The sequence below is a fragment of the Cydia fagiglandana genome, chromosome 1 (assembly GCF_963556715.1).
Source record: "Cydia fagiglandana chromosome 1, ilCydFagi1.1, whole genome shotgun sequence".
In the NCBI taxonomy this organism is placed as follows: Eukaryota; Metazoa; Arthropoda; class Insecta; order Lepidoptera; family Tortricidae; genus Cydia; species Cydia fagiglandana.
Window position 1 is genome coordinate 19,261,089 of NC_085932.1, and position 25,911 is coordinate 19,286,999.

The following is a 25,911-nucleotide window of genomic DNA, read 5'->3' on the forward strand; positions in this document are numbered from 1 at the left end:
GACACTTTCCGAATTTCCTCCTCCAATAAATTATATTTCTCCTGTATGTTCACAGTGTTCTCAATTTCCGTTCTTTTGTTCTTTAGTGATGTGAGTAAATTTTCCGGAATGGGTAGTGGAATATGTGTTGGTTGCGTTTTCTGATTCATATGTTTTCTTGTTGGTTTGGGTTTATTCAGATAGATTGTACCTCTTACCATTCGGTGGTTTGTATTGAAGTTTAGTTTATTAATAGTGCTTATATCTTTGAAAAATTTGGGTTTGTTGGAGAGTATGAAGTCTATTTCATTCTTTACTTGACCATCAGGCGATATCCAGGTCCATTTTCTTTGAATTTTTTTCTGATAATAGCTGTTGAGTATTTTCAGGTTATGTGTAAGTGCAAGGTTTATTAATCTTTGGCCGTTGTTATTTCTTCTGCCAGTACCATGTAGACCCATAATGGCGTCCTCCCCGGCTTGTCTTTTACCGATTTGGCCATTGAAATCGCCCATTAGGAATATTGTTTTGTGTGCTTTTCCAAGAGTTCTTTCTAGGTCTCCATAGAATGTGTCTTTAATGTCTTCTTGTGCTATCTCTGTTGGTGCATATATTTGAATTATCGAAATACTTCCATATTCCGGTAGGTTAATATTTAGTTGAGCAATCCGTTCCGATATTCCAATAAATTCCTGAATGTACTTGCTGAGGCATCTTTGGACGAGGAACCCAACTCCAAACAGGCCAGGTGTATTCCCAATATGGTATAGGATGTAGTTTTCATACTGTTCAATTTTTTCACCCATTCTCCTCACTTCGCTTATGCCAATTATATCCCAGTTGATATATTCCAGCGCTCGTTCCAACTCCTGTAGGGATTCCTCAGTTCTTAAAGTCCTGGCGTTGAGGGTTGATATGTAAAAGCTATTTTTGATATTTTTATCTTTCTTTGTTAGTTTGGTATGTTCACTGTAGTTGTTGTAACTTTTTCTTTGGGGTGTTTCTACTTGTTTTGAGAGATTTGTCAGATTTGGCAGATTTGGCAGATTTGGCGGATTTGGCGGATTTGGCGCTGAGCCTAGGGGGTTTTGGTCTTGAGCCCCACGGTGACCAACCGGGTTGGGGCACTTTTTCTTTTGTATATGTTGTTTATCTAATGTTGTTTTATTCCTTCCGCTACCGATGTCCGCTAATTCCTATGGTTTCGGGGTAGTTATTTCTGTAACGGAGTTCGACCTGGAGCGCATGTATGCAAAAGGATCTGTTCTATGTAGTTTTGCTGGGGCAAGTATGCCTTTACTTCCTCTGTCATTTTCTTGGTGTTCTGTTGCCGAGGTGGGCTGACGGGAGGGGGATGTTGAATCTTCTCGCTTCCGTTTTTCATTTTCTTTGGGCTTGATTATTAATTTGTCGTTCCTAATGTACACTTTATTGCCCTTTTCTCTCTCCTGCTTAAGCTCCCCTTGTAGTTCTTTACGTTTTTCTAAAGTCGCTTTAGTGAAGTCTTCAGTTATATACATCTTTTCTGGTACTTTTTTCTTGTTTTTCAGAATTTCAATTTTCTTATTGTATGTGGTGAAAGAGATTAGTACTGGCCTTATTTTGTCTTCCTTTTTTCTGCCTATCCTGTGCATTTTGTTAATGTCACTATTTTCAACTTTCACATCCAACTTTTCAAACAGAAGTGTGACGTTTTTGGATAGCTGCGTATAACTTGTATCACTTTCATTCAGACCATGTATTATAATGTTGTTTTGTTTGGTTATGTTCTCTAATGTATTTACTTTCTTGTTTAATATCTCTACTTCTGACTTGAGAATCTTGTTTTCTTCCTGTAATGGTTTTATTTTATCGTCTATCGTTCTCAGAATTTTTTCAGAATTGTTTTCTATCAGCACGGCTTGATTTCTTAGTTCTTCTTTCATCAAAGCGTAAAGCTCGGTGTTTGACATTTCCCCTGTCATTTTGTTTTGATATCTTGGATAGCGTTTTGTGCTTGCTTGAATTGGAACGTATAATTTTTCGTAGGTTGTCTACACTGCCGAGATGTCACTGGTAGAAATTTTTGGTTTGCATTGGCAACACTAGGTTTTTATTTTTATGTTGTTTCCTTGCTAAGTCTTTGGAAAGTGACAGCCTTGTTTTATAGGTTATATTCACAGTATATTTTAACACTGGTTTTAATTGCAGTCCACACGGTATACACAGAGTTCTTTACTTTCACCACTTTTCCGAGTTTTTATTGTTATACAGAACAACAATTTCACTACAACCACAGTCTTTATATCGAGTTATCCATTTTTATTTTAGGAGCGTAGTGATAGCGACTTTACTAATGGAATTTTTCCGGTTCCGGTGTTATATATAGAATGAAATAAATATCATATACTAAGAAAAAGTGACCAAGGCCTCCAGTGCCCCAAGCTGGAAAAATAATAATTAGTTCTAATACTTCTAATAATATTATGTGTTATATTTTTTTACATCATATTTTGTTAATAAAAAAAATTACATTACTATAATTATATATATGTATATTTATGTTTATATTATATGTATATTTATATTATATGTATCGTGTATATTTTGATGTACTTGCGTATGTATGTTAAAATTCTTTAAATTAGCGTTGCGTTCTTATATTAAATTTTGTTAGTAGTAGTAGCAGTTGCACCGCCCACAATCTCTCTGCTTTGCCTTAAGGTTGACTGGTAGAGAATGCTTTTGGCATTAAGTCCGCCTTTTGTACGATAAGTTTTCTTTTGTGCAATAAAGTTTAAATAAATAAATAAATAAATAATTGAAACTTGTAAATACTTGTAATCATAGTTATACAATGTTTTCTCATTTCCATCGCCAAAACATAACTTTGTACATTATGGTGCATTATACAAATTTTATTTAAATTAACTGAGATGAATTACAATCAATAAAAAATTCTACGACATCAACGAGTGATTGATGATTTTACTAATATTACAATGTTAATGGAATACAAATGACATAGATTCGATATGCATGCTTTTGGTATCGTATTGTTGGCTTTGAGTTTATAATTCATTCCTGCATCTGACGAAAGGGGTAGTGTAGGTATTCAAAATTCAATAAATACAAATTAGGCAAGCACGTCAAAAGAAATGATTTCGTGACATTTAATTAAAAGTAATTATTGTCATAGGATTAGCAATTTAGCAAAGATTTTCGGTTGTATTTGTATGTCATCAACAGTGATGAAAAATATTCTGACATCGGTCTATCGCTCTCAATAATCAAATAACAATAAGAAACGACGAGCATACCCATTGTAAAATACCTAATAGACTGTAACTAAGTCGGGATCGATCTATTTAGTATTTTTAGTAAGTACAGGTACTTATCTATTTTCATGGCCTGTGCACTTTTAACCTATTGATATTTTTTCTTTTAGTTCATATCTCATGTTAACTAGGTATCTAGTGTATCTACCGATGTATAAAAAATGAAATTTTATAGAAATTTCGTTAGGAGCGCCTTACCTTAGTTGCTGTTCTAAGCTTCACTTAGAACAGCAGCTAATTTTTGCTAACTAGTAAGTACTAATAGGTATGTATTTTAGAAGATTCAAAAGAAAGTTTTTGTTAAATTTGTGACAGATTATTGATATTTGTGACAGGAAAGTAATTTTCTATTTTTTTATGACCGTCCTGTCGGTGTCGTTTTTTATTTATTTTTTAAATTTGATTTCGACATGTTTTGTTTTGCTATGGTGCAGCCGAACTGGCGTAAAAATTGTTTGACGTGCCGACTACTCTAGCAAAAATAACTGACTAGAAAGAACACTATTAAAATGTGTAAATAGGTAGTTAATTTTTTACTTCGCCAATTGACTCTATCTAGAGCACACGTTTAAAGACTTTAAAGTGGACACCCAACACTGATGCGGGCGCATTGAGCGCGTCTAATCGATCAACTTGGGCTAATTCCGCTCATCTGCATATTAATTCTGTGCTCCCTTAATAAGCAAGGGGTTTAGCGTGTTTCGTGTATAGAGGTTGAGCTATTTTACGACTTAACCAGGGATAATGTAAAACTTGGAAGATATTTCGATTAGTTGAAATTACCCCGCAGTCGAAATATCCGCCCTGCACCTTAAGTAGTTATTAGATATTTTAAAAATCTTATTCCTTGCCTAGTAACTTTTAAGAACGTATTGAGGTGTGTAATTTTGTAGCGTTTGCTATATTATATCCGTAATTGAAGAGAATCCGTAACGAAGGTCTCTGTTTCTGTTCAGGCAAAAAAGCTTTAGCTCGTGCCTGCATGTTCTCTTCTACAAGTCGCATTGCTCATACGATGCTTATAAAATTTGGTAATCATGTTCGATGATTACAAGTGCTTATATGATTTTTTTGCCGATTTGGTGTTTGGAAATACTTTCAAATAGCGGCCCCAGTTTCGACTTTTCGCTACACACCATCATACAATGGCTGGTTTAAGGTTTACTCGGGTATTTCCGAATGTCGAAAACTGTCGGATATTTCCGAAATGAAACTTTTATTATGATGTAATGTAATGAGTAATTAAGGGTGATTTTCATCTGAATTTCGGAATTATCCGACATTCGGTATTAACCGAATACACCTTACCGTATATATTTCATTAGTGCATACATAGTCGTAATATTTAAGTTCTTTTCAATTTCTAAAACTTTCCAATGACCATAATTTTTCCCCAATAAAATTTCTTCGTGTACCTACAATATTATTATTGCGTATTATTAGTAGTTGAAGTTAGTTTGCAATAAACGGTGCACCCTGTATATCAGTTGTAACCTAACCGGTCATATTTAGCTATGCGGGCAATTACGCTATGAATGTGTTTCTCATATCCGCGTGCGAAATTTTATGAGACTACTCATAAAATAACTCATTAGAGTCATTAGATATGATGCTTCAACAACACGGTTACCGGACTACCGTTTCTTAATTATTTTTCTATAGAACTTAATAAAACGTAACAGTTGTATCTTAGGTATTGCTAGTAATGCTAACTTTGAAAGAGATTTGGATCCCATGATATCTAGTCTAGCCAATCAATAACTATATTCACGATAAGTAGCTTTGCTATTACAAAAAGTGTAGGCGCCGTAATTAATTTATAATAATCTTTAATCTGGTTAAAATCTATTTAAGTCGCGCAGGACGAAGCCAGACGTGCTAGACCTACACGACATTTTCTGTGTGCAGGAATGGTCCTGAACATGGCTCTGGAAATACCTTAATTGTGTTTGTTTTATTTAGTTTAATTACCTATTAGTTGTAATTATTTTCGTATCACTACTAAAAGGAATGGCAATTATCGCCCCTCTAATTATAGTCAAAACGCATCTTAGTATTAATCCCTAGAAATTTAAGCAAAAATCACGCTCATCAGTCAGGAAGACCGACCGTTACATTCAAAATTAAATATGCATAGAAAAGGGTTACACTAGTTACTATGGAATGGAGTATTCGGGCTAAAAACTACCATGTTACCTAAGAGTAACGTCCATTTTCAATCGTAACTCCAATAAAAAATTATTACAGAAAATGCGAACGTATTTCAAAGCCATCAAAGGCTTTATTTGTTTGCTAAACTTTTCCGAGTAAATGCCTATAGTTGGTCAGATTCGCCACGCTTTCGGTATTAATATCTTGATCCATCAACAGTTGACGGGTTAAGATGAATCAGCGGCGGAAGGGTTAACAGGGGTGACGCGCTATTTTGTCTGTAAGCTAGTCGTGTGTGTGATTGTAGGGTTAACGTTTTAGATATCAATCTCAGCATTTAAATATTTTATACAAAATATAATTATTCTGCTAGTATCTACGGCGTTCACTGTACTGTATGTAATCCCGTACCTTTTTAAAATAGGTATGTGTGTACATAGAGAAATACATTAATAACACTCGTTTTTTGTGACCTTATTCTAATAATATAGTATAATATTAACAAAATAATGTTATAGAATATTTAAATCATAATTAAATCAATTTATTTAACGCGATGCACACACCGCTGCAAAAGTGCATACCTACTTTATGAATTCCAGCTCGCTGTGCCTACCCACTGAAAGACGAATCGTAGCACAGTAATTACTGTTTGTTCGAAGTTAATCATCATAATTCAAAGTAATATTATTGGAGACAGAATATTATTTTTAACCGACTTCCATTTCATAGAAGGAGGAGGTTCTGTATTCGGTTGTGGCTATTTTTTTTTTTCTATGTACGTTCACCGATTACTCCGACATCCGTAGTCCGATTTGAGTAATTCTTTTTTTGTTTGAAAGGAGCTACCTCCGAGTTGGTCCCATTTTAATTTGGTTCTGTTCTGATGATGGGATCCATGAGGAATTGAGGGAACTCCTCAATTTTTAAAGGCACATGCATGGTGATTTGGGTATTTTCTTAAGCAACTCGAGCATTTTCTCCCGAAAACCACCACTTTGATGAAGTAGACCTGATGATCATGATTGTTTTGATGATAATGATGATGATTTATTAAATGTAGTATGTTCAGCGATTACTCCGGCACCTGTGATCCGATTTGAGTAATTCTTTTTTTGTTTGGAAGGAGTTGCCTCCAAGGTGTTTCCGTATTATTTTTGGTTCTGGTCTGATGATGGAATCCATGAGGAATTAAGGGAACTCCTCAGTTTTTAAAGGCACGTGTAAAGTGATTTCGGTGTTTTCTAAAGTAACTCGAGCATTTGCTTCCGAACACCGCCAATTTGACGTAGTGCAAGTGTAGCCTTACCACGAGTTTGACATTGACATATTCGCTAAGTTAGCGACGCTAACGTCTTCGTAACTTACTTTTTATGCACCTCGCTCGCACTAATATGCCAGTACGAGTGAGATGCAAAGAAAGTAAGTTACACACACGCGCTAGCGAATAAATCAATGTCAAACTCTTGGTAAGCTGGTAAGGCTACTGATCGGGGGTTAGGGTTAGGAGTTAAGGGGTCGGGGATTAAGGGGTCGGGTAATGGTGGTTGAAGGGCGGCTGGTTCAGGGCCGAAGAGTACATGGATCAGGGGTTGATACGCTATGAGGTTGAGTGATCGGGGGGGTTGAGGGATTGGGTCAGTGGCGGGGCGGAGGATGGATTTAGTGTAGTGACAGGAATTATAATTTCCCAGACGGACTCGAGAAAATTCCAGATTACATATTTATTAAAGTAAATACACGAATTTAGTGTTAATCATGATGTTGTTTTTCATTCACGCGTCGCGCTATTAACAATGCGTTAAAACTAAAAATGGAAAAATAAAAACTTTTTACAAAAAAAAGAAAACCGACTTCAAAAAGGATGAAATAAAATATTATCCTTTTTAAGTCTATGCGTTACCAACTGATATGTTTGAAGTCGGTGCCAAGCCAAGTAGTAAAGAATACCCGTCAAAAATAATCAGCTTTATGACTATAAATCCCATTAGAAGTGTACCATTAGAACTATTATAAATGTGTAAGTAATTCTGTCTGCCTCTTTGTCGCCTTTTTATGGCTAAACAATTGAACCGCTTTAGGTGAAATTTGGCAAGAACGTAAATTCTTTGAATTGTTTTATATTTTGAAATGTAGTCCTCTGAATAAGGGACGGGAAATAACTTCAGTTTCAATCCCACGCTTGCGTGCCGACAAACATACGGTACGGACTGTGCCAAGAAGATCGATCGTGATCGTGTGTTCTGAGGTGTGTTCTTAGGTACAGTCGACGTCAAAGAAAGGTATTATACACTTTTGCACCTTACTCCTTTGTAATAAGACGAGAAGTGTAAACATATTTTTAACGTCGACTGTACCTACAGAAAGTACGTTCATTGTAAGGCAATCCAACGTACATCCTTATCGAATCGCACTAAAATAATGGTATGCTTCAAAAGTTGGCTTGGCACCGACTTCAAACATATCAGTTGGTAACGCATAGACTTAAAAAGGATAATATTTTATTTCATCCTTTTTGAAGTCGGTTTTCTTTTTTTTGTAAAAAGTTTTTATATTATACTACGTATATCAAGTATGGGATCATTTTTTCTTTGAAATGACATAAGGTAATCCTTAACTTAACAAGACCATCAAGAGGTAAAAAAAACTACAAATAAATTAATACTTTCCCAACAATATCACATTCCAAATCCCATCACAATAGACGTGAAGCTTAAATCCATAAAGTCCCAAGTATCATACGAATTACTAACGCACTTATGACCTTTTTCTTTGGACAGTGGTATAAAATCGCACCCACCCACATAGATTAATGATTCACTCGACAATGGATCCGTTTTTTGATACGATCCCTTTTCGATTTAACAGCAATTAAAAAGTTTCACAAAGCAGCGAAAGGGTTAACTTCATTTGCGTATAATTGGTTAGATTTGCTGGTCGAAATGGGATTGAGGATGTTTTGGATAGTCACGAGACGAGTACGATACGGTATATTAATAACTTTTAAATAGTAAAAGATTAATTTCAGGTAAAGGGGCATTTATTGGTACGTTTATTGAGAAATCATTGTTCCTTCTTAGTTATTAATGTTTTCCATGTATTTAAGCATTTATATAGGTATATGTACCTATAGTATGTCGCCCGTCTAGTATACCCACAACATAAGCCTTATTGAACTCACCGTTGGACTATCTAGGTCGATTTGTGTAGGTATGTTCTACAATATTTATTCATTAACATAAGTAGAATTAAGGAAGGTCGGATGGGAACGAATGGGTGTATTTCATTCTCCAATAAATTGTTCTACAGCTTGGCAAAGTTTTTGTAATACTCGTGTTTATAAAGTATTTTGCATGCAATAAATTAAAAAAAATACCTATCTACTTGTCAATTTGATATATATTATCCCTTCCATATCTAGGTATGTAGGTAAATATTTAGCTTTAAATATTCTCAAATCTGAAATACAAAAAAGTCCTATTTATTTTTAATTATTTAAAGAAAATAACCAGAATTAAGAGTTAAATCGTCACAAGAAAAGATACCCCGTACAAGAATTTCCTATTTTTTTCCAACTTAAATTAATTTGTATAGAAGACATCCCCGTCTCAGTAATTGATTCCTCACGGTGCTCTGCGGTGCGCAGGTCCCATTGTTCGACAATCGAATTTACACTAATTTGATTGCATTTCTTCTCCGGTATTTCTGTACTTTTTAAAGGTCGGGTCTTTTAAATGGATCTTGATGAAGGGGGATGAGGAGGTATTCCATTTGATTGCGTTAGTATTTACAGTTGTGAATGTTAAGCTATAGTTCATTACATTATTTACGCAGTGCAGTACTGTGTAATTTTCAGACTATTTATAAATATACTTGCCAATGGTAAAGTATTCTTAATAGTCTTGGATGGCAGGTGAAAAATTGATAAGATAAATTATAAATAACAATACTTATTATTTTGATAAGATCTGATTACAAAAAAGGATTTTTACAAAAATGGAATTTCTGATAGGTAGGTAGAGTCAATGCGCAGGCGCAACAGTGACAATGGATATGAAAGCCGCTAGGCGTCTCAAGCCACTGTCATTGTCACTGTTGATGATTGATCTTAATTCCTATACTATACCTATATCTGTAATTCTTCAAAATGTTTATAATTAGCCCAAAAGCCGATAAGATGCGTTTTTTTGGCCAACTTCCAATTTCATGCAAAAAATTAACACTTAAATAAAGAATATAATTTAAATCCATTAAGTTAAGAAACATGAACTAAAAAAAATAAAAAGAAAAAAAAGGGATTTTTCATTTCCACGATCCTTCGAGCCGGATTTGAACCAGCGACCTATGGATTCCCGTCTTTTACCAACTACAGTCCACCGCTCTACCAACTGAGCTATCGAAGGGGTAATGAGATGGGCGAAATTTCGGACTACTTACCTTTCACTGCTTTAGTATGTCTTGCACCGCGAATGAGCGTAGTTTGTACTGCACGACACCGCCGTATGTAATTATTTAAATATTTTTAAATACATACATTAAAATGTACTCGTATTTTCATAAGACCATATACTTTTTATAATTTATGTCGTATCCGCCTAAAGTTTGTCTGGTTGATATTCTTTGTTTTTCGAGTTATTCATTATTGCTTGATTCTTGATAAAATATGGTACTCGTTTTAATATGATAAACAATTAGGGTACCTAATACAAAAGCCTAGACAAACAACCAGTGCGATCAAATTAAAATTAACAAATAAAAAAATTCTAACTGAAAATTAACACTCATTATTATTAGTTATAGAAACATATCAAAACGTTTTCATCACAAGACGGCCAAAATATCTCCAGGTTGTAAACAAGATGGAACGCGACATCACGCTAATAACATCAGCGGGGATGAGCGGAATGCCCCGAATATTTCATCGCAAGAGCACCAGTAAATTATCTAAATAGAGATCACTCCCCAATCAGTGAGGTTGGTTCGGATGCAGTTACGCTGGAAACGACAGTAGGTACGTACCAGAAAAGTAAAAGTGGGTAGTCGAAGATTATTGGCATAGTAGGTACTTTACCTAACTATACTATACCTACTATACCTACCACTATTAAATTAAATAAACTTGAACTTTTAACATTTAAGGAACAGAACCTGTTTTTTGAACTTGCCCGAAATTGCTTTCCTTAATATTTTAAGATTAATTGCTAATTTTTTATTGTGACACCTACCTACATTAGATTCATCGAAACGAAATCATATCAGTCGAAAAATGTCCGTTGCTGATCAAATCTAGTCGACGATAAGTTAAAAAAGATGAGTCAAATATAATTCTGATGTCAGTGTACGTTGGAGTTAGCCAGAAAGAGTGTATGTATGTGTATTATATTATTAATCTATTGAATATAATCAGAATAAATATGTTAACGTTAGTAAAGAAACTGAGTCGCTTCTTGCTAAATTATACATTTTCAGACCTCCAACCGGATACACAGTGTTCAGCCAAAGATGGCGCGCGGAAATGCGTCGCGCCTACTGTCATGGCCGCCGGAAGTTCTGCCGTTTTGATAAATAGTTGTTCTTCTACAGTTTTTATCATGCAAATGAAGGGACGAATGACGGATCGCGTTTGTCACAATTTTCTCGGGTGGATTTAATTTGGGATGCAGGGGTTACAAATCTTTGGCTCGCTCGATGTGAATTGCGACCGACGGTTGACGATTGCTGATTGCATGGAAATGTTCAGGTTTTGCATTTTGACATTTGTCGGGATTCTTGTCTAGATTGGTGGGGGTTTAAATTGAGATCGATCTGTGAGGCGATTGACTTTATAAAAAGTTAACTGGGTTTTTTAAATTATGTACCCATACCTAGTGTTATTATGTACCTAGGGGAAATGATAGTGATAAGTTATTAATGAATAAGTGGTCGATATACTTGTTGTTTTTAATTAGTAATTTGAAGGCTGGTTTAGTATTCCTTGAACGTAATTTGTAGGTTTGAACATTACACTTCTTAGACAATTTTAAATATAATGAAATATTTAAAACACATATTTACTTCTAAATTATAATTACTTAAGTATATAAAACTAGTTGTTAGGGTGTCCATAGCTCCAACGAAAAGAGGACTATTCGTGAAACAATTTAAGAGACAAATCGCAAGTCACTGACTCTAGTAAATCAGCTATATTATGGCATGTAGGTATATTATTGTAGTTGCTATTCATTAAAATGTAATCATTAAATGCCTAAGTGGTCATTGATAAAAAATATAATCACGTAATGATGTTATACATACATAATTATCTACTTAGGTTGTTTACGCAAAAACTTGAAATTTGTTACTAACAGATAATAGACGACACCGGCATAGATAACATATTAAGTAATTAATAAAATGTATTAATTTTCACTCATAACTATATGAGTCATGTAATCGTATGTGTTTTATAGGTATTATATAATTATTGTACTATAAGTAATATGAATATCTGTATATACGAGTATATATCAGTTATTAAACTTTAGATAATACATAAGTTTGGACAGATAATTTAGGATATCTTATAATGTGAATATAAAAATAAAATACAAATAGACACATACAAACACAATATAAAATATATATGTTCTTATAAAGATAATATTATAAAAAAAACTTAAAACGGTACGCTAACTGCCAGCAGCGGCAAGGCCCTAGGTGACGGTGGTCAGGGCCCTAAAAGAGATGAACCGCCGGACTATCTTATTATATAATTATTAATATGCTCATGTTCATGAAATATAAGTCCTATTTTACTTTTACAACATGAATGCAATACAAAATCTGAATGCTTAGATAGTGCACGAGGAGAATTTATACCCCTACGTTTATAACTGTCATTAGTAATGTTCGTTCCCCTTGACTTAGCTATCGTAGCGTTAAGATATGCAAGGTGCGGCTACTGCAATACTGCCACGTGCTTCTTAATTACTAAAGGTTAGGCGACAGATGTTAACAGCACGGTATGGCTGCTCATGCACTGCATGGTTTTTTCTAGAATAATTGATTGAACATTTTTTTATTCAAATAGAATAACCGTCACCTATGTATTGGTAATTTATTTGTATGAGCGATCTTTCGGCAAGTTTAAAATTATGTAGGCTAATTCACAAATACACAGTAAATGTAATTAATTCGTTTAAACCAACTATTTACACGTTTTCTCCTTTTTTTACATTTTTGTCAGTTTGATTCTCTGTGACAAATACTGAATAAATACCTCTTCAACTGTAGTGAACAGATTGAGCATCTACCTCCAAAATACGAATTGACACGTTTGAGTTAGATATGATGTTTCAAAAGTATCCAGATTCCGATGTCATTCAATTTGGCATCCATTACAGAGAAAACAAAGAATATTTTGAAGGAAGTATTCTATTGTAGAGTGACCATACATGTCGTAAATAATTCAGAACTTTTTTTCTGAATAAAAAAAAGTTAACATCACTAATCCTGGTACGAAACATTAAGCGTTGTCTTAAACGTTAAAAACGTTTTATGTACATTCATAAGTCAAAACAACTTATGTGTATGATAAATGAAATAGTAGGTAAAAAACATTTTACCACGTTATACAGTAGGTACATAATTATGACCCTTTAAATTTGCGACATACGCACGTATAGTGCTAGTTACCGTTACTGCACTAGGGCGATAGAGTAGCACCATATGTACTTACTGTAAAATATATAAATTTGCACAGTAAAGTAATCACATAACACCAGGAAGTACAACGGTCAACGACATAACTCAATAAACTCAAGATACCGTAACGATATCCTCATTCACAGTTTTAAAGGTGAACTTGATGCAAAAAAGGTGCAATGTGCATCTGCTCGCGTGTTAGCAATTAAAACGGAAAAGTGACCACGTGTCTATTTGACCTTAAGGATGACTCATAAACTAATGCACCCCCATGTGCCTTACCGACCGTGAACACAGACACACCTGGTCGTACTAGACTTTCTTAGAACTTCTGCTGAATGAAAATGTACTGAAATGTAATATCTTGGTTAGTATAAATGAATTAGATATTCTAACATAAATTTCTAAGGAAAGTTATGTTAAGGTTTCGAAACATTTTTTTCTGTGCCTTTAATATACCTACTCATTTTTTACAAATACATATACAAATTATTAAATTGTACAACGGGACTTAATCGCGTATTTAAGTTTTGAATTTTACCTCCATACACAATACGACAAACATACAAACAAACATATACAAAATAAACATTATACACAACAAATATGTACTTATAGCTCAATTAATCAAAGTAGATCAATTATATTGTCAGCGATATACATAATTAGAATGTATAATGCATTTTATTCTCACCATTAAGAAGACAAACTGGTCAGTTCACATTTCAAACAATACACCCACATGAAACGTCCGGTCCATTAAAACCTTAAAAACTCTAAAACGCAAAACAATCTAGAGCGTATCACACCCTTTTAGCAAAACGGAAGCCATCAATATGTAACCCGAAAACAATAACACAAAACAAATGTACATATTCCCATTCCAAAACTTTAGTACGCTGATGATAAGACTCAAAATTTCACTGCTCAGAAATAAATAAAAGTTCAAAAGTCCGGCTCGAAGGACCAGTAAAAAAAAAGTAAAAGAGATTCCATTTGAACCTTAAAAAGAGATTTTAGAGTTTACTTTTGAATGGACAAATCTGCTGTTATGTCGGCAGATCCAACAAAATAAGGCTCGGTTAAGAGTCAATACGTTAATCTGCATTATAAAGGGAATATTTAAGTTATGCGGCGAGCGTGTCCCCTTAATTGCTTGATGCTGGCGATCAATTGCAAAATAGGAAAAAACTGGATGAATGGCACTCGCTGGACCATTGAGTTTTGAGAATTTTACAACGGAGAAGAATGGAGTGTATCGTGTGACTGTAGATTAAATAAAATAGAATTAAAGTCATTGAAAGTGTTGGATTGAATACCTACCTACAGTGGCGATTATTTATGTCTAGTTAATAATAATTGTTTAGGGTACCTATTGCTTTTTTTAAATAAATCGAAACAGGCATATGATTTAGTAAAACTCTAATCACTAGGTATACAGACAACTATCCCTTTGGATTCTTGTTTAATTCCGGAAAGGAAGTAATAAATTAAACTTTATTAGACAAAAAGCTATTCTTTTATTTTGTTTATAAATAAATATTAACTCACACAAATTTTTATTACACTAAGGACTTAAAATTTTTTGTGCCATAAAATTGGCGTTGTTTTAACATTCACCAAATAATAATAAATAACAGTAAATGACAACCAGAACTTTCCCTATTGTACATATATTATATCATATCACTATAGTATTTACTTCCATTGAATAGGTATGTTAAAAATTTAGACAAACCGACTCCATGCCACCCAATTCCGTCAATAAAGGGGTGCGCGGTCCAGCTTTTGTCCGACACAAATGACCCTAAATAATAATCATCTCTATTCACTAGCCGCTCCACTTTCCCATAGTCTAACTACTGTTATAATGCTAAACCTAAAAGGCAAATTTCAATAGGCGACTCATAGTAAGATACGACTTTTTATATTAGTAGCCTATAGCTCTGCTAAGATACGGGCACTTTGATTTGCGACGAATTTGAATACGACAGAATTAAACTTAATTAAGCGAATTTCGTGTTTGTCCTCTCATTATCTCCTGCGGGGTCATTGGTTTGGGGTAATTTTCATTATGCGTAAAAGACATAGGTAGCCGTAGGTGTCCTTTAATTAAATTTCAATAGGATTAAGTTTGATGATATTTATCAACAGCATATATGTAGGTATATTTAGAAATTCATTAAAGGAAACTATTCATAAAAAAGTTGCGTCTTAAATTATTATTATCTTCTTTATTTATTTTTCTTCTTAAGTTAGGTTAATTATAATATGGATATAAAAGTAAAATATAAAAACACTTATAAACAATAAAAAAAAAATTATAAACACATTATAAAAAACCTAACCTAGGGTGCCGCCGGCAGCGGGGCAGGGCCCAAGCTGCCGGTGGTCTGGGCCGCAGAGTGAGGAATCGACGTACTATACGCGCCGTGTCCAAAGTTACCGCCTTCTGCATCTGACCCTTGATCCAACCACCTAGCGAGAGTCTCTCTAGGTGTTGGTCGAGACTCTTCGCTATGAGACCGTTCGCTGACACGACTATAGGAACAATGATCGTCGAGTCAACATCCCACATGGCGGTTATTTATAATTAGTAAATATATGTTTGAACAAATACTTAATTATTTAATTAGTCTATCAATCAGAATGCATTTAGTAATAGTTTTATTTTTATTTAAAAGTTTTAGCTTATTTCCTCATAAAAAATCAGTTCTCAACGCACCAGTGTTAATAAACACCCATTTGCACACATTAAAGCAGCATTAACAACTCTCCCGTAAGTTACGATTATCGGTAAAACCGTAAACTGAATCGTAACGGACGGAACTGAGCCGGGACTGTCCGTCAATAAACGTCAGCGTGGATAATGACGTCACGCGCGTATCCGAAATATTTTTACGAATGCACTGTGCACGGATCGTAAAAGGTTTACGACCAGGGACCTAGGTTTATTAATGACGTATATGTGTTTATGTTTTATTGTGAGATGTTACAGTTAATTTGGTATAAAGATTCAGGAGTTGTAGGGATTAGGTACTTGTCATTAAACAGCATTTTTTACGATTATGGGTAACCAGATCAATAAAATATTTTTATAATTGTATAAATTATGGCGCTTAATACATATATTTATTGCTCGTGCCTTATTTATAAAGTTATTTTTTTATGGCATGTAGGTCGTATAAGAAATGTAAAGAAGTGTAATATGCTAGGATAGGTACTGCCGTATTCGAATTTCAAGATATTTACAAGAGACGACACGTACTAGATCCATTCTAGATACCTTATAGTTTAGATATCAACTAGTTCTCTTTTGCAGCGCAATTCGGGCAACCAATGTAACTTTTACGTTAGATAGAGTAAGATATCTATTAGATGTGAATTAGATCTCTGAGTCATATCCTGTGGAAATTGTTCAAGAGTATCTCCAGAATCGCGTAAATGTCAAATTTGACAGGTTAGATCTTAAACATATCGTTATCGTATCTTGGTGATGTCTAAAAGATATCTAATAGATGTCTATTTCAAAATCCGAATCGGGCCCGTAGTCTTTTAAAATTGCATTTACTGCAGTCAGTTAGTATTCTAAGTGGCGCTGATGTAGCAATATATTACATCCGCAATTTTTACTATACATCAAAGACAATCGGCGGCCGCAACACAATATTCATGACGAAAAAAACCAATTCCGTGTCAATTACAATCACCCTACGATTTGAGTCATAACATGTCGTTCATATCCCGGGCCATAAATGTCCCAGAGCGCTCCCGGACGCGAATTTACGACAGCGCGTGGACACTTTATGATTATGTCCCGATGTTGATTGAATGGTCATGGTCACCCTAGTTTAATTGCGAAGATGGGATAGTGTGAATGATAGTAAATATGTCAACGCTGAAGTGTTAGGTATTGTATGTAATCACAGAATATGTAATACAAAAATATATAATAATTACTAGCTTCTGACTGCGACTTCCTCTACGTACCTAAATAGGCTAGTGATAATGAAATAATACAACACACTGATTAAATATTTCTAATAAGTGTGTTTTTTTTAAGTTTAGTATTATTTTATTACAAAAAGTGTAAGTTGTTTTAATACATTTGGTGTAGATAAAACACCTTTTATATCACGGCGCTAACAATACACCATGACTCAAGCAATCCTTTTAAATTCTTTTTCTGCTTTCAGGAAATGCACGAATATTCTAGTTTACACAAATGCGCTAAAATGACAAACGTTTTGTTGCTCCGGGGACGTATGATAATAGCCCTGCATAGTCCCCTACTCCCATTTCTATTCCTTCTCCTAGACTATACTCTGTATCTTTAGGTACTTAAATAAAAGTAAACAAATAATTTGTACATTTTCGGGCGCAACGCAACAACTGATACCCCCGTGCTTCGAACTTGTGAGATGTCACATTGGCATTGCTTGATATGTGAGATATCACAAGTCCGATGAGTTTCTGTAAGGCGTCTGTGGGTGAGAGTACGAGTAGCTATTATAATAAGGTATTGACATGTTATGTAGCACGTGTAGGTAGGTTTTTATACCGGTATATCGATCATTATTCGATAGAATCATTAAATAACTGTCATTGTTTATTTAGCTATATTATTATAGGTACCACTTATTATTACATAATGTACTTGTATTTAGTTTTATTGCTAAAAAAATGGCCATATCTTACCAACGGGCAAGGCCAGCCTTCTGGGCACCTTGCCCGTTGACGACGATCTGGGGCAAATTTTTTATCTATAGATTTCTAAGTTTTATTATGTTTGTTTATTTCTTTCTTTGGTTTTATCAATAAAATATATTTTGTTTTCCTGTATATTTTTTAATTTTTTACTTATCCTTCCCTCTAACAATATTTTTTAGCTCATAAAATTGTAGTAGTTAAAGTAATGGCTATAATGATTCACACCGTCACAAAATCAAACTTTCTCCACACGGTATTCTAACAATTTTACTAAAATTTGCGATTGTTTTCTCTATATAGATAATAAAATTCCTTATTTACACAACATGATGAGTAACTGCTTATGTTTAATGTTAAAAAAGCTTTTAATAAAAGCGTGTCTTAGTATATATCTTAGGCAAATAGTAGGGGTCGTCCATATTTCCAACGACAAGGAGTTCCGTCTCTAGAGAATATTTGCTGAACAAACTTTGTTTCTTGCAGTTAATGTACGCGAGACCTGCTTCAGACACCCTAATGCCAACGAACATTATTGCTGAAATAACCTAAGACATGCTACATTTTAGCATAAACTTAGCGATACTAATTGTGACTTTCACACATGCAAATATATGGTATACTGACTCTAAATGAGTTACCTTGTACTTAACAGTACTTAATGTGCACATTTGTTTACATACAGGGTGATTCATGAGACGTGAGCAGGACTAATCCTGCACACTCAGTAACTGATAATTGATCGATCACCGTCGTATTTAGGTGAAACAACCACACTTTTTCCTATTTTTCAACTTTTTGGTGAGGGCAAATATATTTCTCTACAATCATGGTCACCTTACAAGACCTACTTAATAAACATAAAACCTCTTTTACGAAGAAAATAAAATGTCAAACCTGAGTGAGATACGAGTTTTCAAAAGTAACCAGACCGTGATGACAGTTTTCCCGTCACCGGGCAGGGATGACGTGGGATTTGAATGAGATGCAGTTGTCACTTTGTATACGTCGTGTAATACATGGCTTTGCACATTTTACATAATAAAATTACGTTATAGTATTTAATGTAACTAAAAATTACAGAGCGGCGTGTACGCCGGTGATGCTAGCTAGATTCGACAAGATGGCGTGTAGGGGGTGGTGTTGCCAGGCTTAGGTAAGCTGTTTAAGCTAGGTGTTAACACGCCACACCACCCCCCCACGGAGAAAGATAACAAACAATGACATTAGTAAAATTACAATTTAAAAATAACAGTATTCGTCGCTGTCCTTAAACCTAACGTTACGACCTGACCGTGTGGTGTAAGGTCGTGAATTGCTTGTGGTATCCGCAGGTATAGTAATAGGAGGAGCGGGCTCAGCCGGCTGCGCCTGAGGTACGTCCTGAGGCTGCAGAGCCGCTGGAGCAGGTGTACCAGAACTATGGGTCTCATCTGAGTCCACGAAAGCTGGTTTGACACGATCGACGCTCACTACAACCTCTTTGTTCTTAATGTCCAGGGTCAGGGTTTTCCCGTCCGTGGAACGCCTCACTACGGCAAAAGGACCTGTATAAGGAGGTTGCAATGGGCGTCGTACGGTGTCGTCACGTAGGAACACGTGTGTTGCTGTAGGCAAATTTTTAGAGATAAAGATGGGACGAGTCGAGTGGCGAGAAACTGGAGCTGGGCGAATAGACGACATTTTGCGTCGCAGCTGGACGACGAAATCAGCGGGATCGTCGAGTCTGCTTTCGTCCGGCGCCGAGACTAACATCTCACCGGGTAGGCGGAGAGATTCGCCATATACCATCTCAGCAGCTGTGGCCTTCAAGTCTTCCTTGTAGGCGGTACGCATGCCCAGTAGGACGAGTGGTAGAGCGCGCGTCCAGGAACCAGAGTGGCACATAAGTGCGGCCTTGAGCTGGCGGTGCACGCGCTCGATCATTCCGTTCGCACAGGGATGATACGCGGTTGTACGAATGCGCTTGGTGGCGCAGGTCTGCATTAACCGTCTGAAAAGATCAGACTCAAACTGGGTGCCCTGGTCAGTAGTTATTGTAGTAGGGACACCAAAGCGAGATATCCATCCCTGGACGAAAGTATCGGCCACCTCATCGGCAGTAATGGAACGCATCGGCCACACCTCTGGCCACCTGGAAACCCTGTCGATGGCTGTTAGACAATAACGATAGTCATCACAAACAGGAAGGGGACCAACGATATCGATGTGGACATGCATGAAACGTCCAGATGGTTGCTCGAACGTACCTAGAGGTGACGAGGTATGCCTTGAAACCTTACTGCGCTGACACGCAAGGCAAGACTGGGCCCATCTACGACAGTCCTTCCGCATGGAGGGCCACACATAACGACTTACCAACAGTCGAGTGGTGGCTCTGACGCCGGGGTGACTCAAGTTGTGCAACTTGTCAAACACCGCACGACGAAAAGAAGGGGTCAGATAAGGGCGAGGCTTACCAGTGGAGACGTCGCAAAAGATGTAGACGTCTGTGCCAGGTACAGCGATGCGTGAGAGCTGAAGGCTGGAGTTACCTTGACGTAGGTCGGCAAGCTCTTGGTCCTCTAGTTGTGCTTTAGCGAGGGCCTCGTAATCTTCTTCTAACGAGACGGCCTCGATCCGCGACATCGCATCGGCTACAACGTTGTCCTCTCCTTTTATGTAGCGGATGTCCGTTGTAAACTGACCAATAAACGATAGCTGGTTCAGTTGCGATGGCGGGAGTTTTTCTCTGCGTTGTACGAAAGCGTACAACAGCGGCTTGTGGTCAGTATAGATGGTCACATGTTGGACCTCGAGAATATGGCGGAAGTGTTGTACGCTTTCGTACACCGCGAAGAGTTCTCGGTAGTATGCTGGCCACTCAGCTTGCTGGGGGGTCAACTTTTTGCTGAAGAAGGCAAGAGGGCACCATTGGTTGTTCACGAACTGCTGGATGCAGGATCCGACGTGGACGCTGGAGGCATCCGTGAAAAGTCCCAGAGGTGCGTCGTTGACCGGGTGTTGGAGTAGGGTAGCATTGGACAAGCTTGACTTGCACGCCTCGAAGTGCGCCAGAAGCTCGGGTGTCCATGGAAATGGTTTGGCACCCTTACCATTGATGGCGACTACTGCATCTACGAGAGGCGCTTGACATTTCGCGGCGTGGGGGATAAAACGGCGATAGTAATTCATCATGCCGAGGAAACGGCGCACGCCTTGAACGTCCTTTGGAGGAGCAAAGTCAATGAGAGCTTGAATGCGGTCCTGAGGAGGGCGAGTGCCTTCAGCACTCACGTGGTATCCCAGGAACACTACTTCCTTTGCGCCTAAGACACACTTGGAAGGGTTAAGAACGAGCCCATACTCCTGCAAACGCTTGAACAGGATACGCAGATGTTCCTTGTGTAGAGTCTCGTCAGCTGAGTAGACGAGGATGTCATCTATATATGGAAAAACAAAATCGAGACCCCGTGTGACCTCATCGATAAACCTTTGAAAGGTTTGACCGGCATTTCGTAACCCAAATGTCATGAAAGGGAATTCGAAGAGGCCAAACGGGGTAACGATGGCGGTCTTGGGTATGTCGTCCTCAGCTACTGGGATCTGGTGCTAGGCCTTCACCAGATCAAGGGTGCTAAAGATGGTAGCACCAGCGAGGTTATTCGCGTAGTCGTTGATGTGGCGCACTGGATAGCGGTCGGGAATGGTCCTGGCGTTCAGGGCGCGATAGTCCCCGCAGGGACGCCAAGACTGGTCTTTCTTAGTTGTCATGTGCAAGGGAGAGGACCAAGCACTCTCGGATGGCCGAGCCACCCCAGTCCGCACCATGTCCTCTAGTTCGGTCTTGGCAGCAGATAGCTTCTGAGGTGCCAAGCGTCGGGGACGGCAGGAGATGGGTGGGCCTTCGGTGGTCCTAATATGGTGCACAGTGTTGTGTTTGACTAACCGCTGGAATCCAGGAGGCTTAGTGATGTCAGGGAACTCAGCGAGCACTTGTGCAAAAGGAGAGTCCCGTAGACTGATAGATTTGATGCTAGGCTGCGTGACAGTAGCAGTTGAGCAAATGGCCTTAAGTCCAGTCTTACCATCCACCAGGCGTTGAGTGTAGCAATCTGGTAGAAGATGGTAATGGGCCAAAAAATCTGAACCGATGATGGCTGAATTAACTTCTGCCACCACAAACTGCCAGGTGAAGTCGCGCCGCAGTCCAAAATCAAGTCTAAGGTGGACTGTTCCGTAGGTCAAAATTGTACTGCCATTCGCTGCTCTAAGATCCCACTCTGTAGGTCTCCGCTGCTCCCTGAGCCAGCGGTATGGATAGCAGCACAAATCTGACCCTGTGTCAATCAGGAACTGGTGTTTCGATACCTTATCGGTGACGAATAGGCGGCGGCTGAGTGATTCTGTGGAGCAGTCAGACCCCGCCATTACTGACCGCTGTTCGAGTTTTCCGAGTTGTTCCAGTTGCAAGGCGGGTTGCATTTGGTAGCTCTTGTATTAAACTTTTTATGGTACCAGCACAGCCGAGTTGCGCCGCTGGCCGGGGAGTTGGTTCGGCTTCTGCTGCGCGATGATGACCTGTTCCGGGATCTGCTACGCTGCCCTCTTGTAGTCATAGCAGCAACCTGCTGTGTGAGCTGCTCGAGACGGGCCATTACAGCGTTGAGATCAGGCTGTCCTGAATTATTAGTTACCTGACATGCTTGTTGTGGACCAGGAGTGACTTCCATTATTTTGTCAGCCAGCTCTGCAAGTTTGTCTAAGCTGATGTCGGACTGAGCAGTCAAAATTGCTTGAACTTGCCCTGGTAACCGTCTCATCCATAACTGCCTTAAGATGCTGTCATCTTTAGATGAGCCTGCAAGAGACTGTAGGTGGCGGAGGAAAGCGGATGGCTTGCGGGTTCCGAGCTCCTCGCTGCTTAACAGTCGCTCGACCCGCTGCTGCTCCGAAACAGAGAGCCGCCGGATCAGTTCTTCTTTTAATATTTTATACTTATCATGTTCCGGCGGGCTCATGATAATGTCTTCAATCTCTCCGATTAGTCGTTGGTCAATTATGCTGATGACATGACTGAATTTAGTCATGTCTGCCTTAATTCCTGCCAAATGAAATTGTGCCTCTGCCTGGGCGAACCATACCGCTGGTCGGTCGGCCCAGAACGGAGGCAGTTTGACTGTAACACCGCATATGCCTTTTGTTGGTGCCGTGGTGTCGGATGTAGGTGTGTCAGATGTTGAAGGCTGGTTCTGCTGGGCTTGTAGAGCCGCATTTTGCACCTTTAGGGCCTCCAACTCAGTCCGCAACTCCTCAAGAGACATTTTTAAAGTTTGATACCACAACCAAATGTTACACACACACAATCAGAACGAAACACACAGGCAAAACAAGACAATAAAAATGCACATAAATTCAGAAATGAAAATGTTTCCAAAACAGTATGAAAATCAGTGGCAAAATCAGGGTTAAATCTAACAAATTGTATATTGACAGGCAGCAACAGGAGCAATAAATGTCCAGTTAGTATTGTTAATTAATCAGCACCGCACACACCAAACAGTTAGTAAGTTTCCAAAACCGGGACGTATTTAAATTTGTATATGTAGCTATTGGTTAGTTTGTTATTATTTAGGCACTGTATATAGCGTAGCACACACACTTTTGTTCTTTAGAATAAATTATCGGACGAGAAACACTAAAAAGTTCCGTGAAAACAGTAAAAGTTTAGCTTTTACTTGCGTGAAATCGCTGACACCGGCGGCGGGAAGTCGCTGGATGACGTATGTCAAGTTTGACGTATGACGTTTCGTAGGGCGATCCGCACTGGCCGATGAGAATGATGCGATCTCGGCGATTGACGGCAAGTTGACAGTGAGTGCTTCTAACGCAATCCGTCCGTCTGCGGGCACCTTTATGGACGAGCTTCAACAGGTGCCAAGGTTATGCAAGGTTATGATCACCCCTTTGATTTTCTTGATGCACTTTTTTCTTTAACTCCATCCAGGCTGCGCTTTGTAGATCTTCTTTGTTGATCGATCGACGTCTACGATACGAACTTTGATTCACGTATGGACGCGGATGTTTGCAGAAGTCGGCGTTCTTTCTTCGGAGTCACCAATTTCCCGTCACCGGGCAGGGATGACGTGGGATTTGAATGAGATGCAGTTGTCACTTTGTATACGTCGTGTAATACATGGCTTTGCACATTTTACATAATAAAATTACGTTATAGTATTTAATGTAACTAAAAATTACAGAGCGGCGTGTACGCCGGTGATGCTAGCTAGATTCGACAAGATGGCGTGTAGGGGGTGGTGTTGCCAGGCTTAGGTAAGCTGTTTAAGCTAGGTGTTAACACGCCACACAGTGATGACATTCAATTTGACACAAAATATCGGTAGTTTAGTATTCTAATGTTAGGGTGACCATCCATGTCGTAAATAAATTAACACGTTCGCGGACGCTCAGTCACACCAGTTGGACACCTAAATTTTGTATGGAAATATTGGGACTGTTATAGCATTCCTGTCACTACAAATATATCTTTTAGGTTTGTATATGACGCGTAATGCTATGCAAGGCGAATGCTATGCAATCCGCGTCAATATGAAGTATATTTTTTATACGCTATGTGACAACAAATGCTATACTATTCGGATGCATAAGCATGTCTGTCACATGACGCAGTCAAGATGGGATTTTATATGACATCGCATGTTATAGCATTCATACATCGTGCTCAATGGACTTGATGGCTGAGACTTCTGACTTCCTAAGGGCGCGATTTTTGCTCTAAAGACTCATTTGCTGACCTCTTCAAACAATTTTCTTCTTCTGTTTTGTTCCTTCTTTGCTTATCATTGTAATATTGAGTCCATCTCATGCATGCCCCATGCCAAGCACGTTCGCTGTTCATTCGACCTCAAATTATGTGATACTACCTACAAATTATGCGTTGGAGACCGGCTCTAATCTAAAGGCCCAGTCATGGGTCTCATAGCATGTTGTAGAGAGCCGAGTTGCAATTTTGAGCTCTCTTAAAATGAGAGGTTTGTTCTTCTAGTTGTCCAAGGTATACGCAGCATTTTACGCCAACACTACTTCTCAAAAGTGTCAATATGTACCGCATTACACTTTTTCAGTTCCCTGTAACGCACCGCCGCGTTAAGTTCTGGACGTAAAGCGTCCACCACTTTTCCTGCCAAGCGATGATTCACCCAACTTTATATTCTTTTTCGGATGCATCTGCACCAAATACAAGGCATGAAATATACACAGAATGATACCACAAATGCGTGTCATAAGGTGCTTACCTTGTGGGAGGTGATCATCGAGCGCCAACAGGCTATAATTCACAATTATATGACCAAAACTATGACTAGTAACGTAATTATTTCAATAATAGGTATACACATTCATGCCTCACTTTTTCACATTAATCGTTAACAAAATTTTACTGTAGTATAATTAACAGCAAGTAAACACGTTTGTTTATTAAAACACAATGAAAAACTTAAAGAAATTGTAAGAAAAACATTAATTACGATTTTATAAAAATACGTCAAAATCGCTATCGCGCACGAAATTGACCCAAATTACATGTGTCCACTCCCAGACGCGCCTGCCGGGCTACTAAGGGAGCTGCCATACAAAGACGAATGCTATAGCATCCGCGTCACAGAAAGGGGGGCCAATTTGGAGACGTCACAGGATAATTTTTAACTTCGATAAAACTATGTAATATGGCAGTACGCATTATTTGACTCTGGTGACTGGTAGAGGAAAAGTTGATGAATAATATTATACTGTGGTTAAGCGGATTGATAAGCATTTCAATGAAGAAATTTAAAAAGAATAACGGATGCAATAGCAGGCGCGTCACCAGGAGGAGTACAAAAACGGATGCTATGCAATCCGCGTCCGCGAACGTGTTAATAACTTTTTTTTTCAACACGACTAGAAAATTAACGTTAACCTCACTAATACTGATAGGAAACAGTTGCTTATAATTTACGAAATGCGCAGTGTTAGTCCTGCTCACGTCTCCTGAATCACCCTGTATAAATATACATTATGTATACGTAGGTACCTA

At 37.9% G+C, this 25,911-nt stretch overlaps 1 protein-coding gene, 1 long non-coding RNA gene and 1 other non-coding gene across 3 annotated transcripts in view; 1 reads left to right on the forward strand and 2 right to left on the reverse strand.

The window, feature by feature from the left end:
- The window catches only part of LOC134666183 (uncharacterized), a 428,204-nt gene that overhangs the window by 313,953 nt on the left and 88,340 nt on the right, over window positions 1-25,911 (forward strand). The gene's annotated exons all lie outside the window — the stretch shown is intronic.
- On the reverse strand, window positions 9,762-9,850 carry Trnay-gua (transfer RNA tyrosine (anticodon GUA)). Its single transcript is given in 2 exon segments — window positions 9,762-9,797; window positions 9,814-9,850. It is a non-coding gene; the product is annotated as a tRNA-Tyr (tRNA).
- On the reverse strand, window positions 18,963-19,628 carry LOC134671077 (uncharacterized). Its single transcript, XM_063528861.1, has one exon. It carries the CDS (start codon window positions 19,626-19,628, stop codon window positions 19,080-19,082), a length of 549 nt encoding a protein of 182 aa, XP_063384931.1. The 3' UTR covers window positions 18,963-19,079.